Source organism: Anomalospiza imberbis, chromosome 5, assembly GCF_031753505.1.
Source record: "Anomalospiza imberbis isolate Cuckoo-Finch-1a 21T00152 chromosome 5, ASM3175350v1, whole genome shotgun sequence".
In the NCBI taxonomy this organism is placed as follows: domain Eukaryota; kingdom Metazoa; phylum Chordata; class Aves; order Passeriformes; family Viduidae; genus Anomalospiza; species Anomalospiza imberbis.
In genome coordinates this window covers 65339071-65361091 of record NC_089685.1, presented here as the reverse complement: position 1 = coordinate 65361091, position 22021 = coordinate 65339071, and the positions used below count along the sequence as shown (strand labels likewise).

Here is a 22021-nt window from a genome sequence, read left to right as displayed (position 1 = left end):
GCCGGGCGGCGATAAGGAGTGAGCAGAAGCTGAGGCGCGGGCTTTATCGCTGTAGGGTGGGCCCACACACCCCGAGCGGCGGGCTGCACCGCGTCGGCGTCGGCGGAGCCGCCCCCGCGGCCGCTCCATGGCGCTGAGGGCCGCGTCCGGCCCGGGCGCGGAGCGAGCGCGGCCCCGCCCGGGCGCAGGCGCGGGGCGGGGCGGGAGGGCGGGGCCCACGCGTGCGCGGCGGTCGGCGTGGCGCCTCCGCCAATCGCGGCGCGGATCGTCGAGCGGCGGCTCCGCCCCCGGCGCGGTGAAGGACAAGGTGACGGCGCGGGGCCCGCGTTCAGCCTCTGCCGCAGCGGCTCCATCTTGCCAGGTGAGTCGGGGCCGCCCGCCCGCCCGCCGGGGACCGGGCTCGGCCTCGGCCTCGGGGCGGCTGGGCCGCCTCGCGGCTGCGGGGCCGGGGCTCGGCGGCCGCGCCGTGGCGGGGTTTTCCGGTCCCACGTCTCCCCGCTCTTCTCTCCCGCCTCAGGTCGCCATGTTCTCGTCCATCGCGCCGCTCGCGCGGCACAACCCGTTCTACGCGCCGCACTTCCAGCTGGTGCAGGACGGCGTGAGAAGGCGCCCGGCGGAGCCCGCGGAGGCCCCCACCACGCGGCGGGGCCTGGCGGCCGCGTCCGCCGACGAAGGTGAGAGCGGGGCGGAGAGGCCGCGGCGGAGGCGAGGCCCATGAGCGTGCGGGGCCGGCGATGCCTGCGCTGACCCCACCGAGGCGGGCCTGTGCCCGCCAGGGCGGCGCAGGGAATGTCGGCGCCCGGCGGGGCACGGCCGGGCCGGGAGGGGCTGGTGCTGGGCCCACGCGGCGGCTTGGAGGACGAGGAAGGGCACGGCGGGGGGAGGCGCTGGCAGCGCTTCCGTTCTCCCGGCGGTGTGTGCGGAGGAGCGGGAGGGATCCGGATTTGCCGGGAAAGGGCATTGGAAGGTTCTAGTGCAGAGTAATCGCAGAGACCCCCGTAGATTTTGTCCTGGGGAGCAGAAAGTGCTTTTTCTGAGTCTGCATGGCCTGCAGCCTCGGGCACCAAGGTTGTAGGCCTGTACTTCTTTTATCGGTGGAGCGGAGCAGTGACTGAATCTGTGGAGTCGAAAATCAATCCCTCCCATCCTTTTTCCCTTTTTCTCGTTTTTTTTTTTCACCAGTTTTTTTCATAGCTGGGCACCTGAACATCTAGATACGTTAGGGGTGCTTGCTGCTGTTCTTTTTTACTTTTTATTAGTTGTGGGGCATACACCAAATAACTTGCTATTTAAGATATAGACATGCACTTAAGAGTTAAGTGCAAGTGCCTTCTGTATGTTTCCCAGTTAATATGTGGATTTTTGAAGGTCAGACCTTGATGATACTTGCAGTACCACAGAATGGATAAGGGTGAAAAGGACCACAATGAGTCATCGTCATCATCATCCTTACAGGTCCAACTTCCCTGCTGAAGCAGGGTCATCCTAGAGCAGATTGCACAGGATTGTGTCCAGATTCTTGAATATCTCCAGGGAGGGAGAGTTCACAGCCTCTTTGGGCAGCCTGTTTCAGTGCGTGGTCATTGCAATAAAGAAGTTCTCATTTTCTGATAGAACTTCCTGTGCATCAGTGTCTGCCCACTGCTTCTTGTCCTCCTGCTTGGCACCACTGATAAGAGCCTGGATCCGTCCTCGATGCCCTCCCAAAAATAGTTACAGACGATGTGGTCCACTTTCAGTCATCCTTTCTTGAGGCTGAACAGATCCAGCTCCTTCAGCCTTTCTTCAGAAATGAGATGTTCCAGTCTCCTCATCATCTTTGTCACCCTTCCCTGGACCTGCTGTAGGAGCTCTGTGTCTCCTTTTGTACTGAGGGGTGCAGGACTGGGCACAGCACTCCAAATGTAACCTCACTAGGGCTGAGTAAAGGGACAGGATCACCCTTGAGCTGCTGGCAGTGCTCTTCCTAATGCTTTACAGGATACCCTGTTGGAGTGGCCTTCTTGGCCACACCGACACACACTGCTGGCTCATGGACAGCTTGGCTGCCCAGCAGGACCCCCAGCTCCTTCTCTGCAGGATCCTACATTTGCCTTGGTTGAACTTCGTTCTGTTCCTCTCTGCACGCCTTTCCAACTTGTTGAGGTCCATCTGAAGTAGAGGTGGATATTCTAATTCTTTTAAGCTACCAATAACGTAAAAGTCGCTCTCTAGTTTTACTTGAAAAAAAAAAAGTAAGAATTACTTTCAGCAAGCTACCTCTTATGAAGTACTGTGATTATTGAAGTATTTCAGTGGACTTGCATGAGCATCCATATAATTCATGAAAGAGGTTAGTTTTATAAAGTTTTCAAGAAATTATTTGTGGCTTTCAGTGTCGTAATCTGCTGTCAGCTAACTAAAGCCCTAAATCGCTTTTTGGTATGCTAAATATATTCAGTAGGTGCACTTATTTCTTTAAAGCATTATGCTTAATCTTCATCCTGTTTGTTGGCAATTGAAGTCAAAGGTGGCCATAGTTTTTCAATCTTTATAATCTTTTCTGCTGAGTTTAGTATTTCATGTACCCAGTTGGTTCTCTGACTTTTGTGTTGAGAACATAACACATTGCAGAAAATATGTGAACTTGCACAAGGTCACACAAAGTCAGTACAAACCACACAACCTTCGGAGATCAGCTCAGGGCATCAACCACAGCGGTGCTCAGAGACCAAGTATTTTATGACTGGCTCATGGAATTTGTCCTTGTTAACGTGTCAGATTAGAAGCAGAGATATGAAATACTTAGATGTAGCCCTCTCAGAGTAGATATATTTTTATGTCATATGTAGAATTTGTGTACCTTAAAAGGGTGTTTGTCTTAAATCATTACCTGTGTATGTTAGAATGACTTTCTTGTCCTCTGTGCGGCATATTCAGCTGGTTCTCAAGTTACAGATTTTAGAAAATGTGACTCTACTTCTGAAATAAAAAGTCCAAGATCATCTGTGGCTTTATTTTCCTAATACTACTGTACCACTACAAACCTAGGCACCTCTAAAGAGCTCAAGCTTAATTGATACTGGCTTTCTTAATTACTGTACTTGAACACCCAACAGGCTGACAGGTCAGTCTGAATACCAGTGTAATCCAGCACATACATGAAACTCTACTTTTCTGTGGCTGCTATAAAGGTCTGTCCCTGTCATTTGAGAAGCATGACTTTAAAATACTGTGATAAAGACAATGTGAGCAAGCAGTTCTGAGATCTGGCAGCATGGTAGCTGCTGTAGAGCTGTGGTGCTGTTGGCCAAAGACACAGCTAGACAGAGCTGGCCCAAACAGACCTAGAGTCTTTTCTCTGATTACACCTGCCTGATCTGTGTGTGTTTAACCAGCCATTCTAGAAAGTTATAAACAGACTGTGTCTGCTGTTTACAGATCTGCTAGCCAAGCTGTTTTGGAGCTACGTGTAAGTCCCAGACCAGCATATTTACAGTCTTTAGCAGTGTCTCAATTAAAAATAAGTTATTGTGATAACTGATTTCTAGCTTTTAACTTAGGTTCACTATGGCATCTGCGATTTGATATTTATTGTTTTAAATAAAGAAAAACTTGGTTTTTATTGTTTGGGTAATTTTTAAAAGTAAGGTGAAAAATGTAAATACAAAATGTAATGTAAAATCTGGAACATTTGTGAGAGGGAGTTCCTTTAAAAGTTATGTTAGCACAGTTATGAGCTGGATAAGCCTGCTAGTGTTACCTGCTGCTCTCTTGGTGCTGTTGAACATCATTGTCTGTTTCTGTTGATGTTCATAAAAGAATTCAGAACCAGAAAGATGGCAAAGAAGCTCTACAGAAGATAGGCTTTTGCTGTCTTCTAGTTTTCATTAGTGTTTCTTGGGGATACTTCTTACTAAGTTGTAGCACTTTAATATCTATTCCATTGTATTGAAGTGACACCAGTACATTTAGTAGCAAAAGATTTGGAGAATATTTTTTACTTAGTGTATTATTTTCTGTATGCTTATTCAGTATATTAGTTTTGCTTTTACTTCTGTTTTTAAAATGTTGAGCATAGTAGCAGAATTCTGCTGCTACTTTATGCTTATTTTTACTGTTCATTGTAAATTAGATTGTTTCTTGTTTGCATTCACTTGTAGCCTCTGTAGCTTCTTCAAAAATGAAAGAGGAAAATGGATTCTTACTTTCCAGCTGCAGTATCTTCGTTGTATAGGAATATGTGAAAATTAATAACTTGTTCTAAGATTGGATGATTTTATACACAGTATATGCACTGTATAGAACAGTGCATGTGAAGTATCTCTTGATTAAATGTGACCTGAAAGATTCTTTAATGAACTTTGTGTGTGAGCGTTCAATGGGTCAATAAATAGCAATCTGCAGTTTCATTAAACAAGCTGTATACATTTGAGATTCTGTATTTGAAAGACAGTTTACAAAAAAATCTGTGTAAATAATCTGAGAAATACCTGAAAATACATCTGCATATCTCAAACACCCAATACTATAGATTTTTGTAGTCTCTATTTAAATACAGAAGTTAAACTGTCATAGAATATTTAACGAAAGAAACTTTGTCTTTTGAGTACTAGAGGAATACTGTTCTTATTTCCTGGATATAAGAAATTGTTGCACATTGCAACTTTGAGTCATAGTTTCTGCTAGTAACTTCTGGGATTAATTTCTATGGTTTTAGTGTGCTCTGAGCTAAAACTTCAGTGTTTCTTCCTTTGCTTATTTAAAGGAACAAATTCAATTTGGAAGGCTTAGAATCAAATCTTGTCAGTCCAAAATGTTTTAAAGCAAAAGAGTAATTTTTCATTATGACACTATATTCAAATATTACAGCATGGGAGATTTATTTCAGTTTAATACTTTTGAGAAAGTAGCACTTAGTTTTGTTTCTTTTCTGATCATTGTTACTATTTATGATTGATCATATATATGTAATTTTTTCCAATTAACTAGAATACAGCTGTGCCTATGGCTCAAACAGATTCTTTGTCCTTTGTGGCCTTGGTGGGATTATTAGCTGTGGAACAACACATACGGCACTGGTTCCTCTAGACCTGGTTAAATGCAGAATGCAGGTTTGTTCTGCATGTTGGTATGTGATGACAGAGCATGTTTAGTGTGGTATATTTAATTACTAATGAATTTGAGGTATAAAGTATACCCTGGACACGGCTGTTGAACAGTGCATGGAGTTTATATAAAAGCATGGTGTGTCTTTATTTTTTGCTGCAGAATACAGTTGTGAATATGGCTCGCTCAAGTTTTATGCTCTCTGTGGCGTTGGTGGGGTCCTAAGTTGTGGCCTGACACACACTGGTGTCGTACCTCTGGATTTAGTGAAATGTCGAATGCAGGTTTGTATAAACTTAAACATTTCTTGAACTTCTGTTTTCTATCTAGCCAGCATATTAAGAGTTGGCAGTAGGGATGCAATCTTTTGTGAATGAGAAGAAGCAAGTAAACTTGAATGCTGTTTTATCAAATCTACTGCTGTAAGACTAGCAAAGTACCACTTTGAAGAGAAGTAAAGGTATTATGGATGATCTGGATGCATTATTTTTGACAGCATTTAAGGCACATTTAACTGACTATATTAGCTAAAAGGCATCCACCACAATGTTGCTCTGCTGGCTGGTTGGCTGTCCAGCATTATTCCAGTGCTTTTGGAGTAAGGAAATAGGATCTTTTGGATCTGCGTTTTTTAGCCTGGAGTGACATGCATGTTTGATTCAATCCATTAACACTGTGGATATCAATGCATGGCTTATGGATTGGATGTTTTCTAATGATGCCACTTTGAGCAGAGTGGCTAAAACTTTATTTGGTATCAAGAAGGCCATTGATGCTTGCAACTGCTTTCCTTGAAGTGGTTTTTGATTAATCTGAAAGGAGCATTGTTTAATTGAACTTGTGACACATTAAAATCATTTTGTGAACAGCCATGGATGAAAACATACTAATGGATTTATTCAGGCAAATCTACAAGAATGAAACAAATTAAAGCACTCTTGTAAATTTCTGGAAATATAGTAGTTAATGATTTCCCTGGTGCATAGACTGATTATAAAAACGACCATTTTGTAATTATAGAACTCCTGAAATTAGGAGGGAACTATGAATTAGTCAGACCTCTTTGTCATTCTAGGAATATGCATGTGCTGTTCTTCTAAACCATGTTCTTCAGAATGGCCTTTAAGGTTTACCAGAGAGACTTTTTCACATTCTTGAGAGCATCTGAAATTCTGGTCTCAAACTAGGAAATCTAACACATCAGACATGCTCAGTGTGGGCTACCAGTTCTGGTTTATTGTATGGTCATGGTGGTGGTACTTCCCCTTCCCTCTCCAGCACTTAGAGGGAGGTTCAGGAGAGGGGGTTCCATGCGGATTCCAGGTGTGATCTTGTAAAATCTGTCAGCATTTATTTCTTTACAGATCCAGTACAGAGCATGTTACTAATCCTTCCTAAGTTCTCCAGGAAGAAACCTGTTGCCTGGCCTCTCATGTCTTTTTAAGAAGAGGTCACCTTTGCCGTGGTTTAACTGAAAACAGGACACCTGTTACAGACCTAATAACTAAGCACGGTTATGGTTCTGACTTGAATGTAGCCCCATTTTACAGTGCCTGATTAAATACCCAATTTTCTAAAATTATGTCTCTTTCCAAAATTGACATATTTAGGTGAAGTAGATCTCAAGTATGTTATTCCTAGACTGCAAGATAAAATACCAGTCAGTGCAGGTTGGCATGTATGTCCCATAGCTCTTTCTGAAAGCTTTGTTGGCCATCCAGTTTAGTATCTTCCTTTTTATCCTCTGAGGAGCTATTGGATGATGTCAAATATGAAAAGTAACAGTGGGATGTGACATAAATACCTGTTGAAAAGTTTCTGCTAAATTACTTCCTTTCACCTGAAACAAAATTATTCAAGTCAGTCTGTGTTAAATTTCTGATAAGTTAATAAAATCTCACTCAAAATTCTATGGACAGAAAACAATTAGTGTGTAGCCTTTATTGCCGAGTCAAAGTACAAGTGTGGAAGTTTTTGAGTACTCTTTGCTCCATCTGTCTTAGTCTGACTACGTGGAGAGATCACACAGGAGAAACAGTCTTCTCTGATTAGTAATCACGTGAATCATTAGGTTTCTGGCAGTGCTTGAGTGTACATAGGTAGAGTGTGTAAAGTAGATGAGATTGCTGACAGGACCCATTAAATTTTTTAAAAATCTGATCTATACATAGCTGCACCAGTACACCACTGACAGTGTTAGAACAGTGATTTCAGTAAGTCTTTTCATTACAGTTGAATTGTTAATTTGGAGAATTAAAGTGAAACAAAATTCAATTTGGTGGTTTCTGAGTATTGAGGAACATACTGGCTATTAAAATAAGTCAGGATTTGAGACTAGCAAGTAGCCATTAGTGTAATTTTGTGGTGCGTATGTCATCTGTCCAGGGAATTATAGGAAACCAGCTGTCTGAGAAATTGAAAAATTTTGGATGGGGTGTGAGAAAGAAAATAGTGAGCTATATCAAACATTTAACTGTCTGTTCTTTTTAGGTTGATCCACAAAAATACAAGAGCATCTTCAATGGATTTTCAGTGACAATCAATGAAGATGGTGTTCGTGGCTTGGCTAAGGGATGGGCTCCAACCTTTATTGGCTATTCCATGCAAGGGCTTTGTAAATTTGGTTTCTATGAAGTTTTCAAAATCCTGTATGGCAACATGCTGGGAGAGGTAAGCCTTAAATGTTTTTTGTAAAGCTGTATGTCTGCAGCATAATATTAGTGATAAGGAGTAATCACAAAAGCATGATTCATTAAGAAAAATGTGTGTTTCAATTCCTTTCAGGAAAATGCCTATTTGTGGCGTACTTCGCTATATTTAGCTGCATCTGCCAGTGCAGAGTTTTTTGCTGACATTGCTCTGGCTCCAATGGAAGCTGCTAAAGTTCGGATTCAAACACAGCCTGGATATGCAAACACTCTACGGCAGGCTTTACCCAAAATGTTTGCAGAAGAAGGCATCTGGGCGTAAGCATCCTTTCCTTTTGATGGAAATTCTTGATTTTCAGTTCATTTTCTTACTGAAGAACTGGTGCTATAACTAATTCTGGCGTTAGCTTGTAATACTTTTTGGTCTTTGTATTTCAAGATAAGAATTTAACATACTTCAAGTGATCTGTGCTGAACTGGCTGTTAATTCCACATGCTCCTTAGATCCATCTTTGTGAGTGTCTTTGTGCTGAGTTCTGCTGGATAACTTCAGTTTCTAGCAGTTCCAGTCAGAGATACTCAGCAACTTTCTGGTTGTACAGTCAAAGATGCTTGAGTCATTGGCATGTGAGAGTAATATAACTGCATGTTAGCTTTCTGTTCTGATAGAAGTGGCTGTAGATGTACAGGTCATGTTTCACTATCAGGACTTGGCTGGTATGCAGACATTACCCTTATTTCACTGGTAGTATCAGTACTACATTGCTGCAGTGTATTGTAATCTGAAAAGTGACTAAAGAAACTGCTGTGCAGCCTGGGGATCAGGAAAATTTCAATTTGTGCTGCTGCTTGAAGTTAGTACTCGGGAATTAATACAACTCAGATTTCTGTAGGTATTGACAGCATTACAGGGTAAGTACATAGAACTTCTCTAGCAGCAATAAATAAGCTAATTTATTTCAGGTTAGAAGTACACTTTAAATAATGAAGAAAATGAAACTGAGATTGCCTCTTCTCTGATTAAGTTTCTATAAAGGTGTTGCTCCACTGTGGATGAGACAGATTCCATACACAATGATGAAATTTGCCTGCTTTGAGCGTACTGTTGAAGCTCTCTACAAGTATGTTGTTCCCAAGCCACGAAATGAATGCACAAAAGGAGAACAGCTGGTAGTCACATTTGTTGCAGGCTATATTGGTAAGGAATGTTTAAGTTCTATACTTCGTTAATGGATTACTGCAAATCTTAGAGACCTGTTGCTTTTCAGAGTCTTAACTGAAAAGTGGCAGTAGCAGATATCGCTAACCCAGGAGAACTTACCTGCTACTTTAAAATTTTGCAGGGGAAATAACTATAATCAGTCTGTTAGGGAAAAGTGGGTCTGTAATAGGACACTACTCTTAACTGCTCCTATATGTTTACCAGTATTGATGGCCAGATTTAAAAACTGCAGCTGATTTAAGTGAAAATTTGCATCTTTCTCAGTCTCGGGAGTCTTTGGATGGAAGGGGGGAATTTTCAGTATCCAAAGATTGAGAAGTTTTTTTCTGGTTGTTTTCTTCTGTTCAGACGTTTCAACTGGTTGTACTTAGTGTACACAGTAGTGGTACGCCTAAAACACCACAGAACTAATATCAAATTCTTCTTCCAGCTGGTGTGTTCTGTGCAATTGTTTCCCATCCTGCTGACTCTGTGGTGTCTGTGTTGAACAAAGAAAAGGGCAGTTCAGCTTCACAGGTTCTTATGAGGCTTGGATTCAAAGGTACATTCTTTCTTTCATGTATTTTGGATCAAGGTTTTCTGATGTTTAGGGGAGGAGTAATTTTTTTCATGCCATTTTATGCTGCTCATGCTTTATGGTTTGCTCTCCAGGTGTATGGAAAGGTCTATTTGCTCGTATCATTATGATTGGTACCCTGACTGCACTACAGTGGTTCATCTACGATTCTGTCAAGGTTTATTTCAGACTTCCTCGCCCACCTCCACCTGAAATGCCAGAATCTCTGAAGAAGAAGCTTGGTCTAACTGAATAGACAACTCATGGACTGACTGCTGGCTGACCCAGTGATGAGTTTCATGAAACTTTTATATATTTGCCTATGTAGAAAATAAACTATACAATGTCATTACTGGTTGTGCCCTCATCTCACGTGAGGGCATTCTACTGTCATTGCCTGAAATAAATGAGAAACAGAGTGCTTAGTGTCTGTTTACTACTGCATATGTAAGCTTCATTTCATAGTAGCAAATACCTCAAATACTCACCTGGCTTCCCCCTCTCCCACCCAAAAATTTTTTTTAAAAAATACCCTGATCCACACTTTAGAAACTAGAGAAATGTTACTCTTCCACTTAAAATTAGGTTTTCATTGTTTCCAGAGAAGTGCCAAGAACCTGTCCTTGCACTTGGAGCCCACTGATCATTTGCCTGTAATAAGCTGTTATTGTGGAACAGCTGAACTCCTGAATGGCTGAGATGAGACTGGAGTCTGATCGGGCATCCTAGTCATGATATCAGTGTTTCTCACAGAGGTAAAAGGAACCTTATGCATACTAGAGGTGTTTCTGCCTTGGGATGGTCATCCCAACTTAACTTATGCTTACTTGACTAATTTCTGCTTCTGTTGGCTTTGAACCACACCAAAGAACTTGGCCCTTCTGATTGTCCTGTGGAATTAAGGAGTAGTTGCTACCTCTTAACTAGAGAAAAGCTGATGTTAATAAAGATTTTCAAATATATTTGACTACTAATGGTGTACTTCAGCTTAACAATAAAATAAAAATAGCTTGTCTTTTATTCTAGAGTTTGAAAAACTTGCTAGCTTCTCCCTACGTTTGCTACAGCTGTAGTTTTTTATTTCAGGGTTCTTTTTTTTTCTGAATTAGTATAATACTGAATTATGGCTGAACCATGTATTTCTGCAGCACAAGGAGCCATACGAGGTTTTTTGGACCTTGACGTGAAGAAATACATGCTCCTTGGCACACAAAAGGAGACAATTAAGGCAGTGTTAAGGTATTTATTTTTGAATTTTTTTCTCAAGTCTTAGTGAAGGGAGATCGTGCTGCCTTCTGCATTTCACCTGTTCAATAACTCACAGTTGGTCATCACTATGCCCTATCCAGTACTACTTTGCTCACAAAGTACAGCTGGAGCTCGTGGTTTTTTTGCAGTGCTGTGGATAGGCTGCCTTACAGCACGTGAGCTGTTGATACTGAACTTAGCTTGGTACTTATGTTATGCTGCTTCTTCCGTTTACTTGGCTCTTTCCGAGCCAAAAGGACAAATCAGGCAGGTGCCATTGGAATATCATAAATGTACTAACTGCTGTATCTTGCTGGAGTCTTCCAAGATTTTGAATGATTTATGCTAAACGAGAAAGCTGGGCCTTACTTTGAATTGTTGCCTTTCAAAATGCAACAGTAAGAGAGTAAGCTAGAGTAAGAGCTAGAAGTACACCATTTCCCTGTCACCAGGACAGTAATAAAGGCACTGTTAGAGTGACTGCTATCTGCCTGCATTATGCAACAAGGTTCTAAATTTGACTTAAGTCTAAATAAAATACTTGTATAAGTACTTTGTTGTTGAATTAAAATTATTTAATGCTAAAAGTAAGTAAATCTTGTTTCCCCATGGTGAATGGGAAGCTCTGAAATTATTTAATGAGTCATTAAATACTTGTAAGAGTTTCCTTGGAGAAGAGCTCTTACTATGACTTGATCTTGTATTAAGACTGTTGATGTTAAATCACCTTTTGGAGTTGTGTGTATGGTGCAGCTTGCTAGGCAAAACTGTCACTTTCATGTACTGAAAATCTTTTTCCTTAGAGGCATGTTTTAACTCAGTAGATTTTTCTTTGTTTGCTGAAAGTTCCTTCTAAACCTGGGGAAAGTGAAGAACTGTCAAATTTTAAGGCTGGCAGAAGAGTGAGATAAGCTTGGCTCATGTAGTAAGGTAGTCTGTCAAGCAATCTAGCGCTGAGCTAAATTTCTCAAAACTCGTTCTATATGTGGAGCAAAATCGCACAATTTTTCTCTAGGATTGAGTCAATGTTGCACAATTGTTAGTTACAAATGCGTGCAGTAATAAGAGAATATTAAGTCCATTTTTTTATTGTTCACTGGTAGACCTGAAACTATCTTTTAAAGATGCTTAGATAATTTTATCAAGGTAGATCTGATAAGGAGATCTACAAGGAGCAGCCAGCAGTTCCTATTCTGTAACTGAGAAAGGGAAAATGCATTTAGTGCTCCTTGCAGTGTTGTGTTTCAGTGGAAAACCCAAGAGGAGGAGAGAATTGCCTTGCAGCTGCCAGCTTCATTGACATTCAGCCATAGAATTGTTCAGATGCTTGTTAGGAGAGGGTACTGCTTAATGGGTTGCCTGCTGGTATTTTAAATAAGCTTCAGTGGGGAAAATGTAGTATTAAAATGCATCTAAAAGGTCAACTTTGTCATTGTTAACAGCTTTGTGCATAATGCCTGGTACATTTTCCAAAGGTTGAGGTGGAGCAGTGGTGCTTTTGATGGATTTGCACTTCCATTGCAAGGAAAGTCCTGTATCCGAAAGGGGTACCCCATTTTGAACTTATGTAACTCCAAGCCCACCAGTAAACCCCAAAGTGCTCTGTAAAACATGGATTATGTATATGCTGCCTGTGTATCTTTTATGAAGGAGAAAGCATACTTTCTTGCTGGTTATGGAGCTGAGCTGAGCTTTCTGGTTTAAAGCATACCGTATATATAAATTTGGAGTAACAACTGCATTTGCACATGGTGTTTGTATCAGGTTGTACTACAGATGAAATGCGCTGACACTCACTGATGCTTGCGGAAATGTCTGTTGCATATCATTTTAAAATGGGCTGTAATAATTCAAATAGTTGTAACTCATTTACATTTTTACATAGAAATGATGTAGTTCACAGTGAAAACAATAAACATCCTGCTTTTTTATAGCAAATATGAGTACCTTGCATAGATGAGCTTAATAGCTGCATGGCCTTGTTACATAATACAATTTTTGTAACTCAGTGCTGGGGAGAAAGATGTTGCTAGCAGAAAATTCTTTGCTGAGCAAACGTTCTGGTGTATAAAAGTAGATTTCATTCTTATGGGATTAATTTGATTATATAATTTTTCATCATTGATAATTTAGTGTTGCTGGCTTTTGGGTTTTTTTCCTTTCAAGTTGCTGACAAATATATTAATTGGCCAGTTTTGTACCTGAAAGCTAAATTAAAAGCAAAGATGGCCTGAATGTCACTACAGTTTGGGCTCAATGGGATGATCTGTTTTAAGTAGCACAGCTGTAATTTTCATTATTACCTGAATCTCTCATATCATTTGGTAAAATTACAGAGTATCACTGCATGACCCTAGAAATTATCTAAGGGGTTGTAGTTTCACTGAGCTGATACTCTCCCCACCACTGACAGTACTAAAACAAGGAGGCAAGGTTACCTGTCTGCTTTAAATTTTTGAAAAATACCTCACTCTCTGCTCACCTTTTCCATTGTAGAAGGAGCGCTCTGCCTCCCTGCTTAGAGCAGCCTAATTATAAAGCTACTATAAAACTTCAGTTTTTTAGTACAGTGGAGATGTGTGCCTGAAGGCCAAATAGAGATTTGTAATACCTGTGTGGATTATGGGAGAATTTCTGATCGCTCGCTTTACTGCTGAGGTCAGTACGGTGGTGTGACAACTTGAGATACAGATTATTCCAAATACTATTTTCAAGTAAACTTTATCTTTGTGACTTGTTTTGTCTTGTTTGCAGCAAGAAAGTTTCTGAGAGGATTATCTGGGGAAGTAAGGGTAGGAAGTCTGCATACATCTGAAGGGAAAGGGGAGTGAATGGTCCTGTAACATTTTTTGTATGCTTAACTTCCCTTGGAGGCCACAAACAGGACTGTACACTCAGCTTTTTACTGGGTGATGTGTTCTAGGATTTGGAGGTTGAAAGTGAAATCCACAGTTGTTTATTCTGGCTTGTTTTCTGGATGCTGTTCCAAGGAGCAAGTGCACTCTTTTCATGCAGACAGACCTCTGCTGTGTCACAGCTGCTCAGATTAACTGTGCAGCTGGAATGTATTTTCCACATCACTTAGGTAGATGTTGCTCTACCAGTTCTCCAGATTCCTACTGGCTACTGACCACAAATGATGCATTCATAAAATTGAAAGCAAAGTGAATAAAATTACTGTAGCCTGTGATGTCTTTAATCCACAATATATTTATTATGTAACCCTCAATCCCCTAAGGTGTATGTGCACGTGTACATACATTACTTCAGGTATGACAGGCAATGCATACTTTACCATGGCTGTTCTTTAATTTTGCTGCCTCCTTCAAATGCCATTTGGTTATTTTCATGAGCTCACTTAAAAACTGTGTGGAAGAGCAAAGGGACAGAGGTTGGTAGAGTATCTGTGGATGCTTCTAGGAAAACTTGTCTTTTGACAGGTTTATTCTTCCCATCTGTCAGGTGGACTGGAAAGGGGTAGAAGAAAGGGGGAGGTAGGAATGGACCTATACCAAAAAGAAGAAAACTTTAAACAAAGTATTGGAGGTTGACTGTGGGCAAATGAAGCAAAAAAGGTACAGAAGACCAGCAACATGAAGCGTGGAATGCTGAATGTGGAGGAAAATAGTGAGGGAGAGGAATGTTTGCATCTTCCATACAATCAAGAGTCTAGTAGTTGCCAGATGTTAAGGTATGGCCAACCAAAAAGATATAAAGGCTTTACTATATACTTATACTTCTCGATATAATTTCATTTACAGAGATTTTCTGAGTTGCTGTATTGCTTCTAATTGATATTTATAGCCATTTTTATTCCTATTTAATGCACTTCTTTCCCCCACCTTCCTCTGCTAAAACCATTCCCACTATCTTGTTACTGCTTACTTCAAATGTCTCAAATCTGTTGTTCTTCGCACTTAAATAGTCCCAGTAGTTCATAGCAGGAGCCTTTTGGGATATAAGTAGCTTGTCTTTGCTAATTCTGCTGCTCACCAAAGTATTTCACAGACTAAGAAATAATTAATGACTAACACTGCTGGATTCCTGAGCAGACACTGTGACACTGGGATAAAGCCATCAGCAGCATTATTAGGTCTTTCAGAGCATTGTCCCTATAGAGTTCTGTGTTTTAAAGACAGAACAGTGCTGCACAGTAATTTTGATTTACAATTAAATCACACAAAGCCTTATACAAATTATTCCATCTAAATTTGCAACAAACTTTCTGGAAGGCACCAGCAATATTTCTGAGCATTTCTTGCTTCACTGCATTTACCTTGTTAAATATTATTTTTAAAAGAAACTGGTTTACAAAATCATAGAGTGAATAGAGACAAAGTGCTACTTCTGTTGGACTACCTCTTGTTTAGCTGGAAACCACAATTGTGTTCCTTCCTTTGCTGCAGGAAAGTGAAACTGGAGATCTGTCATTCTTGGGTCCTGCTTTCTTCATGAAAGCAAACTCTAAAGCTAAGAACAAAATTTTGTACTTTAACTAACACTGCTTTATTGTACAAAACAATCAATTTATTAAATATAGCATCTCTCATTCTTCAGAAAGAAAAATACATGCAGAGAGGTACGTTTTTTGTTCACATTATTATTTCTCCCTTGAAATAAGTATGACTTTTTCCTGTCCTGTTCAAAGGAATAGGACAAATTTCAGGTTTAGGTGTGCTTCTAAATGAAGCCTTTAAATATTGCCTGTCATCTCAGTACTACACATGATGAGAGTTCACACTCCTCAAACACTTCTTTAGGCAATGGCCTTTCAATGGTCAATTAATGTCTGAAATCATGGTTATTTCATCTTTCACATCCTTGATCTCTGCTTGAGCTCTTGTTAGATTGGCCAATTTCTCATTCAGTAAAGCAATTTCCTTCTCCCGTTGTAACACCTCCTCCACTAATCTTCCTATTCTCAGTGTTAGGTCATTTATTAGCGGCTCCAAGATGGCAAACTCCTTTTTAACTTTGTACATCTTGGGTTTTAAATCATTTGCAAATGCAACTGTCTTCAGAACTTTTGCTCTGTCACCTTCAAGATTCAAAAGTCTATCAGAATGCTTGTTAAAATCGCTCCTTAACTCAGACAGTACTGTCTTAATTTGCTCGATTTTTCTTGCGTTACTGGATGCCAAGCTTTGTATTTTCGTACTTCGGTCGATGCTACTGGTAAGGAGGTCACCTATATTTCTTACTGTTGCCTTTTCACCTTTTTCTACTTTATCTTCTAGTGTTTGCAAAGAATCTGTCAGTGCTGTCATGTCTGAGACCAGGCCTGAAATGCGCCTTATGTCAGTTTTTACTGTCACAATTGTCAATGTTACGTTTTTTGCTACAGAAGCTGCGTTCTGTTCAGTGCTTGAAATTGCATGAAAAAGGCTTGTTAAATTCTTCTCCAGTTCTTCTTGTTTTTTAATTATGCTGCCAGACCATGTTTTCATTGTATAAATATCTTCCTGCAGATATTTAATGTGAGAAATTATTTGAAGATCCTCCAGCTGTTTCATTAAGTTCCAAGTCTTTTCACACTAGAGGGATACAAAAATATTTCTAGCTTAACAACTCAACATCAAAATTCAAGCTATACTTTGATGAAATATCTTACTATTCTGACATTCGAGTGCAAACCCTGTCTCTAGGAAATCAATTTCTGTTACAACACAACCAGATTTTTTTTTCTTCTCAGTATACTTAATAATGTTAGTACTGCTTCTATTATAACAAAAAATTAGAAGAAGGTGCTACATGACTTTCCAAGGTGACCTCTGAAAACACAAATCATCAGTTCACTGTGTTACAAGTCTATGGAAAATAATACACAAAGTAACAACAAAAGAAACTAGGTAGTGAAAACTAAAGAAAAACTAAAAATAGGAACTTTTTTTCCCTTAAATCTAAATACTTGGCTTCAAATTATTTTAAATAAAAAAGATCTTTTAATAAATAAACTAAAAATAATCCTTAATTTTAGAAAATATTCCTTTCCTTCTTTAACAAATTATTACTTCCTTGCTCTCTACCCTCTTTCTCTACCTTTCAAGCTGTTCCAATTATCTTTAGATCAGTGACAGTACATCAGCTGTCTTTGAAGTTTAAATCACATTATTTATTATAAAGTGCTTTTTCATCAATGAAAAGCCTAAGACCAAATTCACTTATCCCCATTCTGGTCATTTTCTAAGGTAAAGCTTTCTAAAGTTACTTCTTCTGCTTGTGAAGATACTGCTGTGTCAAGCCCTGTTTCTGGGACAGCTAGCTCATGCTGCACTTTGAACAAGCTACCATTGGACTGGAGGCCTTCAAGAGCCTTCTGCACCACCACTGTATCAGAAACAGTTTTCAACATGTCATTTTCCACAGCATACAGCTGAGTCTTCAAGTCCTCTATCTTTTTCTCCATACCAAGCAAGTCACTTGACAACCTAAGAATAGAGTGAATAGCATTTTCAATTGTTGGCAAATGGCTCTTGCACTCCTCAATTTTAGGTTCATAGTTTGCAAGTTTCTGATTCAGGTCTGTGTCCTTGGCTACCAGACTATTCTGTTCTTTTTCTAGCTTTTCAACTGACTTTGCATCCAAGTTCAACTTTTGTTCAACTCTAGAGAATTCATCATCTTCTTGCTTTTTTAGTGTTCTGATATTTCTGGCTGTACTGTCTTCCAAATCTCTCACTCTTTCTGCAAGGGATTTAATTCTTTGGTCAACTTCATTAATTTTGGAAGTAACTTCTGTATGTATGAACTTTGCTTCAGATTTTAAACCACTAGCATTTGTGTTCATTTCATCCAGACTTCTTCTCCAGGAATTTGTAACATTTTGGAACTTCTCATTAATGCTCTGCATCTTTAGAGATAGAGTCTGTTCATTGTTCTGAATATCATTTATGGTGTTATGAAGAGAAGATATTTCCTGCCCAAACTCAGTCATCACAGAGATGGATGAGGCAGCTTCTCGCAGGATACTTTCAGAAGACTCAAGCTGCATTTACAACATAAAACAATGTCTGTGTCTACTTAACAAAAGTAACAACAGAAAACCATTTCCATTTATTAAGAGATAATAAAGTCCCTTAAAAACCACTGTACGTGTTACACAGCTCCTCCATGGTGCATTTCCATAGTTCCTCTTTAAAATATTGTTGATTAACCTAGCATGAAAAAGTCACAGGGAAAAAAGGTATGTCTGTTGTTGAACTTCTATAGCATATATGCAATTTTCCATGCTTGGATTTTTTGTGCCCAAAATACAGTAAATCTCATGCAACACTTCGCAATCTGTAGCATATAAATATCTAAATTACATCATATATAAATGGCATTATTCTGAGATCAGTGCTGAAACAAAATCACTGGCATAAGCCGCGCTACCATCATTATCCATAATGTATCAGGGACAATTCAGCAGCCAGCACAGCTTTTCTATTGCATAATGTCACACGTGGTAATATCTTTTTTCATTACTATGGTATTTTCTTATCCATCACTTTATTATGTTTTCATATTATTAGAACAGTTCTGCTACATCAAAATGCCAGTAAATTTTCTTGAAATCAATGTACCTTAGAATCGCACATGAAAGAGGACTGGTAAAATGAAACATGCGTATGTGTAAGTTCTTAGAAATAGTTTAGTTTCTAAAAATAATACTGAGATACAACGACTGTATTCACCTACTGGAACAATGGCATGGATTGACATGCTTTGTCACTTGAAATAGTCTCTAAATGCCTATTCACAGGCAAGTAAAACACATTCCAAAAACTTGTTTTAAAACAGGCAGTTAAATTAATAAAATAACAATTCACTAAGCAATGACAAATGTTCACCAAAGATCATCCAATTAAGATGTTAATTATTACCTTTTCGGAAATTAAGTTTACTTTATTTCCCACGTCCAGGATTTTTTCAGCTTCTTGATGTACAAAATTGTACTTTCTTTCCAGATCAGCAAATTGACCTGACTGCTGAAATAGAAACCTGCAAATTTCAAGTAAATAAACAGAAAACATAAGTTCTTAATTAGTATATATCAAGTATTCCAGGACTTGATTCACAGCAAATTGTTACTGTTGTCACTGGAGGGATTTGTGTTCACAGAATTTGCTAGATCAATGCATGACAAAAAAAAAAAAAAAAGAAAAAGAAATTGATCTGTCTTGATACTTCTAAAAAAGGTATGACAGCAAGGAAGCATCAATAGATGTCTTTGCTTTTACACTGCATGCTAAGGTAACTAAGGCACTGATGCTGCTAAGATATTTTAAAACATCTTTAACAAAGGTCTCTTTACTTAAAGACTCCACCTGATGAACAGTTAATTACACTGCTGAGGAAATTATTTACAGAAAACTCTATTTCACTTCTTCTGTCCATTTATTGCCTGCCAAACAAGCACTTCCAGTCAGCCTAAGTTGCTATCCAGGTAGATGTAGTCTCCAAAGCAGGTCTTTAGAATTCATGAGCAAGGCACCGTCAAGGTGATGTAACAGATGGAGCTTCGACAGTAACTCACTGCATGCCCATGTTTCCATGCTTGTCAATACTGCTACTCTTTCCTGGATCCTTCTGGCTCTAACAAGTTTCTGTAGACACTTAGCCCAAGCACTCTGCTAACATCTAAATCACACACCCCACAGAATGCAAAAGAAAATATTAAAATCCTCTTTAGAGAGGGTCACCTACCAGCTCACCACCAGGCAAACAGCAAGGGAAACGACACTCAAACTTGTCCTTGAGTCCATCCAAAAGGAACTGTGATTATTGCTGGTCCTGGGACTTGCCAGCTTCCCATAATTACTGTGCTTATCAGCCTTCTGTGAACCTTCACTGGTCTTGGATGAAGAAATACCTTTTTTCCTTGGCTTAACTTCAGACATTTTGTGGTTTTGAAAAGTAGAAGCAAAGGAGAAAGCTAGGGGGAAAAAAAAACAGAAAGGACTAGTTTTAACTTCTTTTTAAACATCCTCAAACATAAACTTTAAGTACACAAATGCACTTCCAAAAATGTTTCTTTTGGTGTTCACTATGCTTCCTAGTTATGTGAACTTTTGTAAAGTATCATAATATTTTCATTTGCTTTCTCTATTACAGAACACTGCCTTCATATTTTCTCCAGCTGAACTGACTTTTCAAGCTTAAGCTAATTTCATCTTTCCAGAAATATTTTGTCTACTATAGAATAAGTTATTTTAAATATGTATGTAAAATTACAAGGATTAAAAGTATATTTCTTTTTGTAGCTGATGACTGTCACAAGTTCATCAGCAATTTCACTGATGAACTTGTGCTTTACCTGTAGATTTAAAAAAGAATTATTACCTACACCACACTAAAAGGGGAAAGTTAATTTTTCAATTTAAAAAATAAAATTGCAAACCAAGCTTTAATTTAGTAGTTCTGCTGTGACGATTTCATGTCATCTGTAAAATCACAAACATCAGTTAACAAAAAGTCATGATAAAAAAATTCAGAAGATTCATGAAATCATTCCTCTAGAAAACAGAAAAGCTTCCTTTTGATAAAATTAAGGTCAGAATAGATTGAGGCAATATGAATCTCCAGCTCATATTTTAACCATCCAAGTGAAGTACAGAGTGTAGTTTTTAAGCCTAAAATCTTCCACCATAGTACTCAAAATAGTCTTGATCCTTGGCAGAGTTGCTTTAGCCTAATTTGAGACCAAACGGTTCTGCTGGTTTTTGGATCACTTTGCAGCATTGCTGCTTAGTCACATATCAAAATATAAATATTTGGTGATACTTACATAGTAATGTACAGGGGTAAAAGGTATTGTTTAAAATCTAATCTGTCATGCAGGTAGTTTAGAGCTGTTTGAGCCACAGCACTAGGAAGCACATTCTGAGCTTGAAGCATGGAGGAAAAAAAGTTTTTCATTTCAAAAAAAAAACCCATCAAAAGAACCCCCAAACAAAAAACTCAAAAAAAAAACCCCAAAAACCAAACAAAAGAAGCCACCAGAACAGAAAAATTGTATTTTGAAGCTTTTAAAATATCTTTGGGTTCGAGAGCACATATTATTAAGTTAAAGTGTAGGAAAAAAAGAGAGCTCTGACTAGTAGCTGGAAAAAGAGTTTAACAGAGAAAAGCTCTACTTTAAAAGGACGGCTTCAGCGCGCAGCCTGGGGCGGTTCAGAGGGATGCGCCGCAGCTCCCCAGAGACCCTTCCGGACCGGCCCGCTCCCCCGAAAGGGAGCCACATCTCCTCCTCCCCGAAAGGGAGCCACATCTCCTCCTCCCCCGAAAGGGAGCCACATCTCCTCCTCCCCCGAAAGGGAGCCACATCTCCTCCACCCCGAAAGGGAGCCACATCTCCTCCTCCCCCGAAAGGGAGCCACATCTCCTCCTCCCCCGAAAGGGAGCCACATCTCCTCCGCTCCCCGAAAGGGAGCCACATCTCCTCCACCCCGAAAGGGAGCCACATCTCCTCCTCTCCCTAAAAGTGAGCCACATCTCCTCCTCTCCCCGAAAGTGAGCCACATCTCCTCCTCCCCTGAAAGGGAGCCACATCTCCTCCTCCCCCGAAAGGGAGCCACATCTCCTCCTCTCCCCGAAAGGGAGCCACATCTCCTCCTCCCACGAAAGGGAGCCACATCTCCTCCTCTCCCTAAAAGTGAGCCACATCTCCTCCTCTCCCCCGAAAGGGAGCCACATCTCCTCCTCTCCCCGAAAGGGAGCCACATCTTCTCCTCCCCCGAAAGGGAGCCACATCTCCTCCTCCCCCGAAAGGGAGCCACATCTCCTCCTCTCCCTAAAAGTGACCCACATCTCCTCCTCTCCCCCGAAAGGGAGCCACATCTCCTCCGCTCCCCCGAAAGGGAGCCACATCCCCTCCGCGCCCCGAGCCCCCGGCAAGCCCGAGCCCGAGCCCGCCCTGCAGGATGCCCCAGCCCCGGCAGTGCCGACCTCCCATCTCCCCCTCCCTGCGGCCGCTGGCCCGTACCCGCCGCGCTCCTCCGGCCTCAGCTGCGGGGTTCGGAGGCGGGCAGGCCGCCCCGCCCCGCAGGCACCACGTTTACAGGCCCCGGGCCCCCTCCCCTGGTCGCGGCTGGCGCGTCGCCGCCCGGGCCGCCACGTTCGGGGCCCGCCCGCCGCGGGCAGCGATCCCGGCACGCACAGCCGGGGCTCGGCGGCTCCGCGCCGGCGCGGGAGGCAGCGCGGGGCTTTGTTCGGCGGCGGGCGGTGAGCGGGCCGGGCAGCGAGCCAGCCAGCCAGCGAGCCAGCCAGCCAGCCAGC

General features: G+C 40.8%; 2 protein-coding genes and 1 non-coding gene across 7 annotated transcripts; 2 read left to right on the top strand and 1 right to left on the bottom strand.

The window, feature by feature from the left end:
* Positions 1-208: 208 nt before the first annotated feature.
* Positions 209-10032, top strand: SLC25A3 (solute carrier family 25 member 3). Of its 2 annotated transcripts, none has more exons than XM_068191672.1 (8): positions 209-361; positions 518-674; positions 5251-5372; positions 7579-7758; positions 7873-8054; positions 8762-8934; positions 9389-9499; positions 9610-10032. In XM_068191672.1, the coding sequence occupies exons 2-8, from the start codon at positions 524-526 to the stop codon at positions 9768-9770; spliced, it is 1080 nt and encodes a 359-aa protein (XP_068047773.1). In that variant the 5' UTR covers positions 209-361; positions 518-523; the 3' UTR covers positions 9771-10032. The 2 variants fall into 2 exon arrangements, with proteins under 2 accessions (XP_068047773.1, XP_068047774.1); XM_068191673.1 differs by lacking the exon at positions 5251-5372 and adding an exon at positions 4972-5093.
* On the top strand, positions 8227-8466 carry LOC137475066 (small nucleolar RNA SNORA53). Its single transcript, XR_010999681.1, has one exon. It is a non-coding gene; the product is annotated as a small nucleolar RNA SNORA53 (small nucleolar RNA).
* Positions 10033-15260: 5228 nt separating the features above from the next.
* On the bottom strand, positions 15261-21975 carry IKBIP (IKBKB interacting protein). 4 transcript variants are annotated; one of them, XM_068191671.1, is made up of 4 exons: positions 21692-21975; positions 19451-19679; positions 18628-18745; positions 15261-16296 (listed from the first exon to the last, which is right to left on the bottom strand). In XM_068191671.1, exons 1-4 carry the CDS (start codon positions 21696-21698, stop codon positions 15541-15543), a joined length of 1110 nt encoding a protein of 369 aa, XP_068047772.1. In that variant the 5' UTR covers positions 21699-21975; the 3' UTR covers positions 15261-15540. The 4 variants fall into 4 exon arrangements, with proteins under 4 accessions (XP_068047772.1, XP_068047769.1, XP_068047771.1 ...); XM_068191668.1 differs by having other exon boundaries at positions 16273-17747; XM_068191670.1 differs by lacking the exon at positions 21692-21975 and adding an exon at positions 20532-20650 and having other exon boundaries at positions 16273-17747.
* Between the last annotated feature and the right edge of the window lie 46 nt (positions 21976-22021).